The 10,676-nt window shown below is 41.6% G+C and overlaps 1 protein-coding gene across 1 annotated transcript in view; it reads right to left on the reverse strand.

Annotated features, from left to right (window-relative positions):
• LOC122063315 (dihydrolipoyl dehydrogenase 1, mitochondrial-like) overlaps positions 1-6,393 on the reverse strand; it is a 35,588-nt gene extending 29,195 nt beyond the window's left edge. Inside the window, exon 1 of the mRNA XM_042627033.1 lies at positions 6,052-6,393. Within this exon, the coding sequence (XP_042482967.1) occupies positions 6,052-6,330 (279 nt within the window). The 5' untranslated portion in view covers positions 6,331-6,393. The remainder of the gene's footprint in view (positions 1-6,051) is intronic.
• Between the last annotated feature and the right edge of the window lie 4,283 nt (positions 6,394-10,676).

Below are 10,676 nucleotides of genomic sequence, written 5' to 3' on the forward strand. Positions count from 1 at the left end.
GTAAGTTACTAAATATCTGTGATTTGCTAATTCTTTAGAGTTTGGAGACCCTGTTGACCTGCTGATTGGAAGGAAGTTCAGTTATTTGTTTTCCTTGTTTGGGAGGGTAAAAAGTTAGGTACTGTTTAGGCATGTGGCAATATAACGGTGCCCAAATCCATCTGTTGTTGCTACCGTTCAGATAAAACTTAATTTTCTGGTTGCTGGGAACCGGGGTTATCAGGTACTAATTTAATATTGAATGATTCTATTGTGGGGTTGGGTTTGGTTGAGATGGTAGTTGGTCAACAGTTGGACGGATTAACATATCTAAGGAAAAAGTCCAACAACAAGTGCCATTTGATTATGGCCATGAGACTAAACAAATACACCAATCAACATTGTCCCTCTGTATATCCAATGGTCACGATGGAAATAAGGATATCAAATTCCTACCAAGATAACTGGAAGTTCCAAATAATAAGAACCCTAATGAACCTAAAAAAAAGGATAAAGGCCCAGCAAAAATTACTTGTTTTTCGAGACCCTGCTATAAGTTCTATCCATATACATTCCGATCACCAGCTCATACTAGATCCAGTCTCATTTTATAAAACTCTATATATGATGGATCATATGGCTGACATGGCTCATAAAATTTGACATGTGGTTGGTGTCACAAAGAACAAACCAAACACCAATCAAGAACCAAAACTGTAGAAATAGAAGAAGAATAACAAGAAGAGAACTGAGAGAGAGAGAGAGAGAGAGAGAGAGGGTAAAATATGATGGAGGATGGAGAGAGTGAGCTAGAACAACGACAGATTCAGAATGAGTAGTTTTTATTGTAGTCTAGCCCGCTTCTTATATTGAATGAAGTAACCTGCTCTTAGTAGGAAACCTACTAAACATCTAAGTCTAATTATGATAAAGGTAAATAACTAAAAGTAGATCACAACTCAACATTATCCCATTATCCCACGGTACACAACACTCCCCAATGTAGAAGCAGATTACAAAAGGCAAACTACCCCCAATGTATTACAGCCCCAAACCAAATCAGTTATGAGTTATGACTCTTTAAGTAGTCTTGACAAATTACAGCAGTAGAGGTATGAATTAACCAGAAAAGAACCTTGAATGAATACTTATAATAGTAAAGGACAAATCAGTAGCAAGATCCAACAAGAAGAACCAAAACCCTAGGAGAGAGAGGCCTGCGGCTAGGGTTATTAAGGGGTACCTGCGGTTGTCAAAGTGAGGCTCAAAGATCTCTGATTTCTGTCGGCTGATGTAAGAGATCTGCACTTTCTTGATTTCAGACTTTTAGAGAGAGAAAATGGGGATCTTCAAGAACCGCAACAGGTCCTCTTCGATGACCTTCAAACTAGGATCGAGAGATCCTTTTGGAGGCCTGGAACAAACCCTTAGAAGGGCTTCTTGAATTGAGTTCAGACTGGGGAGATCTTGGCAATCGATGGCCTCAAGAATCTTCACCTTATGCTGATTGATTCTGACTCTTATGCTGTGAGATTGCTCTTGAATCTCACAGCAACGGCAATCAGATTGGGGATGTGGGTGGGATGGCTATCTCATCCTGGGCATCTCACCCACAGCCATCTCAGCTGTTAGAAGCAATTAACTGCATTAATCTTTGTTTACTCAAGTCTGAATTTCTGTCTACAGTAGCTCCTCTTTAAATAGAGGGCTGAAGTTACAATATAGCAGTCATACTCAAATTAGGAGTTGTACTCCTATTAGGACTAACATTGAAACGTAGACAAATTAGGTAACTAATTATCTACTAACTAATAGCCAGTTAAGGCTGGCCGATGGGCCTTATTAGACATAAATTGATGGGCCCAATGGGCCTTTATTTACTAAGGATCGAACCCAGCTATAAGCTGGTTCAATGGTCCTACTTGGGCTGGGCTTTCTTCCTGCGATAGCTCAGCCCATAATGTGGATCTACATCACTCCCCCTCACAGTACAAGGAATTTCACCCCGGAACCTCTCACTAGGTTCAAGGATTTCCTACACAAGAGTGGAACACATCCACAAATAAGTACATAAAGTACAATCCGAGCTACAAATACTCATACAGAAAAATGGCTTTTCACTAAAGCCTGTAACTCTACCAATTCAGCACACTATGATTCTCACAAGATCACTTGATAGCCCTTTTTAAATTGAAATTTCATCCAAGTTCAGTCAGTTATAGTTCTCAAATGACTCAGCCTTATATAGGCAACAAACTAGTTGTTGAGGTCAACAAACAAAGTAAGAGTCAAGCATGATTTTTCTCAAAGATGGGAAGTATTAAAATTATTTTGGTCTTCCAAAAATCAATTTTTTTTGGTAAACTTAGGTACTGTTTAGGCATGTGGAAACTTCACACTGCCCATAGCCATCTGTTGTAACTAATGTTCAGATAAAAGTTAATTTTCTGGTTGCTGGGAACCGGTGTTATCAGGTACTGATCTAATATTGAATGATCTTATTGTGGGGTTGGGTTGTTTGTTGCCTACTTGAGACCTAGCCCAACATTACATTTCCACGGAATCCCCCAATTTGGTAGAAAAGTGCAGGGCATGTTGCCAAGGGTTTTATGATAAGGGTGAGTTGGAAACTTTTTCCCTAACAATATAATAGCTTAGTTTCTCAAGAACTACTTCTCAATTACCATTGAGACAAAGACTTACAAGGTGCAAGGTTAGGGCAAGCATCTTTAAAGCCTAACATACTGCTAAATGAGATAATTTTCAAAGTTGCAGAAACTAGAGAGAGTTCATATAACCTGACAGTCCTGACTCGATAAATCCATACACATATATCCTCAATGCTCTGTTTCTGTGAATGGCGCTAATGCAATATATAACTGCAGCAACAATGGATTCCACAAGCCTTTTTTTTTCTCTTTTCTCAGCGTAAAATCACTAACAGGTAGAATTGATGAAAAAGCATCAGATGGTCCTTTAAAACTTAATAAACGATGTGCAAAATCTATGATTCTCCACCTAAGTTGTGCAGATGACTTCTTCCCCTTCTTCCACAGAGATGTTCAATGGCTAATGGCCTTCATAAAGTTCCAGAGGAGTTCTAAATTCTTGTAGGTCTGAAAAGTTATGAAGAGAAAGCCAAAACCTTGTTCAAAGAAGCTGACACTACAGAAGATCCAATATAAAGATTGCTTTTAACTTTGTGGGTACCTTCCCATCAAGTATTTGGCATATGATCAGTCTCATCTAAGCTTACATGCAAAGAACTGCATTTGGAAGATCAGTGAAAACGGTAAAGGGGGGAGGGATAAGGAATCAGTCATAGGAGGGAAAGTATCCTCTTGTGTGAGCGGGCTCTAACTCATTGTATCTCTAGTAATTAGTAAGGCATCCAAGCATTCCAGTGTCCTAGAGATCACTATATTTATCGTTTCCTAGAAGGTCTAAAAGACTATACAGAAACTTTGCATCAGATTTTCCTACCAAGTGGTGAGCCAAGTGATGCGGATCTAAGTTCCAAAACGAGAATCAGATCGCTTATGACCCACTCAATAGCTCAATTGCAACAATTAATGGCAGAGTTATAAATAAAAAATCTATAAGAAAGTGGCGATTATGTAAATAGATAGAAATTTATAAAGAGTGGCAGACTTGTAATCAATGGGTGTCAGGTGAGTGGGATGCACATGTTAATGAGATGGGCAAACTTGAATAAAAGGAAGGAAGAGGGGTAATACTGGAAAGCAATGCTAAATAAATAACAAAGGAAAAAAAGTCGTGAGAGGGTTAAGAAGTTGTCTTCGACCTCCAGCTCCTGTACCTAGCGGAAATCAGGCAAGTAGGGGGAAGAAGAACTTCTTCGAGAAAGCTTGGGCTGACCTAGGAAGATGGAGAGTCGTGTTGGAAGGTTCTCTCGATTAGCACAACCCACGACTGGAACCAGCAACCCAGAAATCACCATTGATACTCTAAATCAGATTCTAGCGGTAGATGCGCTGCTGCTCAATTGCAAGTATCGATTGACACAACTGACGAGGGAATCTTGAGTTGATCTTCAGGGGTTTGACTCGTCTTGGAACCAGCTTTCTTTGACCAGAACTGAAAGGCAAACAGGGATCTGCCGGTGGAGTTCCAACAATCTCTTCTCAGTTCGTGTTCTATTGTGGCATGATGGACAGTAGCCAGGCAAGGCGTGACTTTCATTTCTGGAGCTTCAAGTGAATCAAGGAAGAACAGCAAGAGATGGAAGGAGAGAATTTCAGGGAGGAGATAGGAGGGGAGCATACACAGCAGCCGTGGTTTCAAACCGAAAAAAAATTGTATTCAATACTCCATTCCAAAATCAAATATGTCCTTCTCTACCGTGTTACATGGCTATATAAAGGAAAAATCAAAACGTAACAATAGAAACCAACCAAAATTAGGAACTGAAATCTAAATAACAACCGAATCACCCTACTACTTGACTGACACATAACTCTAGAAAAAGAAACAAATAAACCAGTCTAATTATGAAAATAGCCCTAAATATTCCAACGCCCAACTGCATCACCAAGGATGAAAACCCACCAGTCCTGTGCAGACAAAAAAAAAAGGGCATACACAGTGCACGAGGCTCCCGCATGTGCGAGGTCTGGGGGGCAAGAACTACGCAGCCTTACCCTGAGAATATCGAGAGGCTGTTTCAACCGCTTAAACACTAGGTCGCAACATTCGTAACTTACCGTTGGACCCAGCACGCCCCTTTCCTGCACAGACACAGATTTAGAAAAGAAAAAGGATTGTCTCTTACGGGGCTAGTGAAATTGGACAAAGCTCCTGTATAGAAAAACATGATTCCTTAGAGAGAACACAAAAAAAATTGTAATATAAATGACCAATCACTATTAATAACAATCATAATTTCTAGCAAACCAAGGTGGAATTCAGATTGTTAAGGACAAAAGGCTCATGCCAAATGTTGTTAGCAATGGTAAGGACAAATTTTACTTGGAATTATCTGTGGAACACAAAAGAGGGTTTCACAAAAATAGCTACACAATAATGCTTAACTGGCTTTTATTTTAAAAATGAGGAATGACACCTTCCCCCAGGTGACACAGCCATCTAGACTCCCTATGTACAGTAGAAACTTAATTTTTTTATTAATCATGAATCTCTTCTTTTTTTTCTTTTCTTTTTTTTTTTCCCCTTTAATTGAAGGAAGAATCCTTGTTTTAAGTTACGGAAAAGTAACCTGGCTCGAGAACTAAATCTGCAGGCATAGAGCTCTGTCACCTGGTTTTCAACAAAAGGAAGATCACATCCAAGAAACCTGGGAACTGGATACAACCTGAGTACACCCCTCAGTTATTGGATGTGAACATAGTTACAGCTCGGGTTTTGAATTGTCTGGGTAATATAGTATTACATTCACTTTAAATTGTCGCATAAGTAGAAGAATCATCAATCAGTCCAGATGTTTTCTCAGCACAGAAATAATTGAGTCTGTAGAACATTGCCTTATTGATGCACCAGTTATTTATGTATCTGAATCACAGCTTTACCATTCATATGTCGATCCACAAATTTGACTAACAAACTAGAACTGCAGTGGGAGGATGAGATGATGAGTTAAATGCCACTATCAACTATATGATTAAGCAAAAGCATATACTTGACAACAAATCAGTTTATTCATAAAAATCATTAAGCTACAAGGGTAAATGTTCGCAAAAACAACTATCAGATAACAGAAAACCAGCTATTTGGACCAGGATTTAACCTCCAGTATCTGTCGTGCAGATGCTGGGCATCCCATAATTCATTCCTTATCGACAATTATCAATTGTAACCAGAGAAGAACTGAATCGTCATAAGAAATAAATTATGCTTTTTTTTATCAAATATGCTAGAAAAGAAAAAATTAAATCTAAAATTGTTGACTCAAACATTAAATTCCCGCAAAAGTACCAGTAATTAAAATCTCCGTATTGAAAGATGAATCCAATTCGATTGAAAAATCGATTACACATGCGTTCCATACCGAACATCTCTAACTGAAGCAATGAAGAATAGAGGGAATAAAGATACCTTGGATGGGATGCAACCGACGTTGAGGCAAGTCCCACCGAGAGTCCCACGCTTCTCGACACAGGTTGTCTTGAGACCTAACTGAGCGGCTTTAATGGCAGCGACATAGCCACCAGGCCCACCACCGATCACGACGACGTCGTTCTCTTCGGATCCAGAGGAAGAGAAGCTTCTGGAGAAGGAAGACAAAGAAAGAGAATATCTCAGAGCTTCTGAAGAGTTACAGATGTTCCTTGACAAGAGAAAAGCCTTTCGCCTTGCAAAGCTCGCCATGGCCATTGCTTCAAGGCTCAAAATTGTCTGGTCTGTCTTTTGCTCTGTTTTGAGAGAAAGAAAAGGGTACGTGACATAGTGAGACATTGAGATAGAGAGAGAGAGTGGTATGAGTACATCGCCTATGAGAACCGTCAGATTGGAGTAAGTGAAATGGTATTTTTTAACGTTCTATCAGATCGAATGGATCTCCATTTTTTCCGAGTCAATTAAAATTTAAAAGGTCATAATTCGGATTTTTTCTTTCTTTATTGTCTTTTAATGATTTTTTTTTTAAATTTGTTTTGGATTAGTGGTTAAGCACTTAGGAATTAAAAAAAAAAAAAAAGTACCAGGACATGGAGATCTCCTTGGCACCTCCAACTTTATGGGAAAGAGGAAATATATATATAATCAATGGTTTGGGTGTGAATATGGTGAAAGTATTCCAGATCCAGCTCCCCTCCATAGAGCCTAGGACTAGAGAGTTTAGGGCGGGGGTGACCTAGGGATGCATGCTCAGATCCTCCCAACCCTAGGATCACTCTCTGGTCCCTGTGCTTTATAGAGAGGAATCTTTTTCCTTTAATTGTAGTTCTTCCTTTTTTTCATTGGTAAAGTGACAATTTGATTGGATATAAGGGTCAACATTACCTTTCATTTTTTGTTATTGACCAAGTAAAAAATACAACACTTCCCTGATGCAATTCAATTGTTTTGATGGTCATAGCGAAAGAGATTTTTTTTTTTTGGGAAGATGGTGGAGTTGTGTCACACCTGTGCCCAAACATAACTGCCATTTTCATGGTAACAGATGATACACCAGATATACCTAGTTCCAATGACTTTTGGGTCGCATCAATTCTGTTTGGAAGGGAAGAATGATCCTACTTGTTAATGTAGTGATTGTTGAACAAACTGGAAAGGGTTTAAACCTCCAAGGCCTAAAGGGTACATACCCTAACCTTAATGATTCCACACATTTTAAGTATAGTAGGCAAGCCTATTATGCGGACATTGACCTCTCACAAGAGTCCCAAGACCTATGGAACCAATACTGGGAAGGATCCCAATCAAATGGGCACATTTGGAGCAACCGATTGATCTAGAGGTGTCAAAATGTGAGGTTAGCGGCTGGAATCCCTTCCCTTTGTGGGGGAAAAGAGACTTGCATTCGGCCCTTTCTCCTCTCTCTCTTTCCTAGGGAGGGGTGTGTCTTGTGTGCTTACCCACGCACCCCGCACCATCGTACTATCGTACCATCGTACCGCTCTCAGAAATACGTGGGCACCTATTTTGCAGAAGTGTAAAGGTCGTCCTTGAGACGAGTATTTGATGATGGTCCAATACGAGAGATTGGAATCAAACAAAAGGGATTTGGAGTCGCCATCTAGGAATATGGGCCTAGGACCAGGGGGTGGGCCCAATTCTTGAGGAAAGGGCCCAGAAATTAGTCTGGTCCAGAGATTTAGGGTACGTGTTAGGTTGTAGAGTTGAGAAGGTGTTAGGCACCCAATCTACCCAGTTCAACCGGTCTTCTTACTAGATACTTTAGAATGAACATTTTTCACAATTATTCCTATTCCGCATGCATGGCTAGGTTATCACACATATATACATTAACTGAATTTAATTAATTATGTACACTAAAACAAGGTCAATAAAAAGTCTACATTATGTTAATTCGGGTGAGAGATTATACCTGAGCTTGACCCATGTTTCAGGTCAAGAGGGGTGGACCCCCGATTAGTGTTGGTACGAACTTTCTTATGGATTCTCCCAGCTCAGGGGAAGATGGTCTTGACCTCCAACTTCCTTTTTTGAGAGATGCTAACTATGGTAATATTCGGATAGAGTTCCGGCTAGGAATGGTTACTTTCAAATTTGAATTTCAATAGAGCTTTTGTTAGTGACGACTGCTTCTAGGCTTAGGTTGAGGTGTCACTTTAGCAGAGCTTCCTCTAGGAAGTGGCTACTTCCGGATTTTGGCTGAGGTGGCACTCCAACAGAGCTTCTACTGGGAATAGGCTATGAGAGGACTAGGATGAGGTGGCACTCCGACAGAGCTTCCGCTAGGGATAGGCTATGGGAGGGCTAGGGATAGACTATGGGAGGGCTAGGATGAGGTGGCACTCCGACAGAGCTTCTGCTGGGGATAGGCTATGGGAGGGCTAGGCTGAGGTGGCACTCCGGCAAAGCTTCCACTAGGAATAGGCTACGAGAGGGCTATGCTAAGGCTTGAAGGAATTCAAATGATTGAAGAACTTCGAAGGCCCGAAGAACACTTTGAATCTATAAAGATCTCTTTGAAGACCTGAAGAACCTTAAAAGGGGGGAAACAAGGACAAAGTTTCTCCTACAACGGATGCTCACTTGAAAAATTTTGGATGATTGAAGAACTTCAAAGGCCCAAAGACCACATCGAAGATTTGAAGAACACTTCGAATCTTATAAAGATCGCTTCAAAGACTTGAAGAACTTCAAAGAGGGGGGAAGAAAGAGCGCAAAGCTTCTCTACAAAGGGTGCTCACTAGGAGGCTTGAGTGTGGAAAACCAAAGGGAGGGGTGTTTATAGATTTTTGGGCCAATGGGGTGGAAATGGAGATTTCCTGGGCCAATGGGGTAAAAAAGTAGATTTTTGGGCCAATGGAGTGAAAGATGAATTTCTTTGGCCAATGGGATGAAAAGATGTTTTTCTTAACCAATGAGGTGAAAAGATGCTTTTCTTGACCAATAGGGTGAAGGAAGTATTTTTTGGCCAATGAGGGAAAAATATGTTTTTTTGGCCAATGGAGTGAAAATGGTGTTTTTTTAGCCAATGGGAGGTCACAATGTAGGGTACGCTAGCGGGGGGTGCGGAGTACACAAGCGGGTGAAGAGGGAATCTCATCCAAAATCCAATCATCGGATTAAGGGTGCCAATTGCCGTCGTGGGTGTGCGGTGGAGCACGGCAGCACCTGCATGAGGGCGGGTGTAATATCCCGCTTCTTAAACCCGGTCTGATTTCACGGTTGAACCGGTTTAACCATGCAGGAACCGAGCCAGAGGATGTTAGAGCGGGTTCCTTATGGGCTATGATGGCACGGGTGACCTTAAACACCGGCTGGCCCGACAAGTCCGAGCCAGTGCCAGAAGAGACGGGAGTGCCCAAACCGTGTACGTGCATCTACCATAAGGCTATGTACGGATGAACAGGTATTATATCCGTATTTTAAGATATATACGTAGGCTACAATGTATGCCTGGGGTGGGGTTTGAGCCGAGGTCCGAGCCCGGTCAAAATCCCAAGTTTTGACTCTCGGATGGGTATGTCAGGCGGGTCCCTACCCACCTGAGTGACCCATCCGACACTATTCACTTAATTAGGAATAGTATATAAGACTTTATGATTTCCTTCTTTCCATTTATTACCCTCGCACGTTTGGTGAGAAAAGTAAAGAGGAGAGAGAAAAGAAAGGGAAGAAGGAAGGAAGAGGAAGAAAGGAAGGATTTCAGCGGCGCCGAAGCTCGATCTTGCCATTCCGGTGCCGGAAGAGTAATCTTCAACTCGAGATCTACAGTTGGAGGTAAGAAAAGCTGGGTTTTATGAACATTAACCATACCCACGCTTTAAACCCTTGATTCGAGTATGGTTTCTTAAGATCTTGTAAACACCCTTTGAAATGATGAATCTAAGGTTTAATAGATGATTTATGTGTTGATCTTGAAGGATTTGAAGAGATATTGACAAGGTAGAAGGAGCATTGTGAGTTGGAAGTGGTTTTGAAGGGTTTGAAGTCATTATTGAGCAAAGAAGGTAAGATGGTTCCCCTCACTTGAATCTAACTTAAATCTAAGCTAGAACCATCCTATAGGACTCTAAGGGTGTGAAGAATGGGTTGAGAAAAGCCCTATTTGGGTCCCCAAGGAATGGAGGAAGTTGAGAAGAAACTGGGGTTTTTCCGCCAAAACCGGCGGGTAGGACCGGTGGGTAGACAACCCACCTGAGACACCCACCTGAGAGGACCAGGGGGGTCCCTGGCCAAACCGGCGGGTAGGACCGGCGGGTCCTACCGGCGGGTCCATACCCGCCGGTCCAAAACCGGCGGGTAGGACCGGTGGGTAGACAACCCACCTGAGTGACCCACCCGAGTGGCCAGAATGTGATTTTTAGGTCCGATCGAGCCCAAATCGGACGTGGGACCTTCTTTCGACGTTCTAAACACGATTTTGACGTCGGATTTCATTAATTTTGATTCTAAATTGGTGAAGTACTAACCCCGCTCAATTTTGTTAGGTTCACCAAAGCCTTCCCGATTCGCTCCGAATCTCACCCGTACCGAGCGGGAATCCTTGTGCGCTACAAGTAAGTGGAGAGAGGACGTTTGGCCTT

This window comes from Macadamia integrifolia, unplaced genomic scaffold, assembly GCF_013358625.1.
Source record: "Macadamia integrifolia cultivar HAES 741 unplaced genomic scaffold, SCU_Mint_v3 scaffold1291, whole genome shotgun sequence".
NCBI lineage: Eukaryota > Viridiplantae > Streptophyta > Magnoliopsida > Proteales > Proteaceae > Macadamia > Macadamia integrifolia.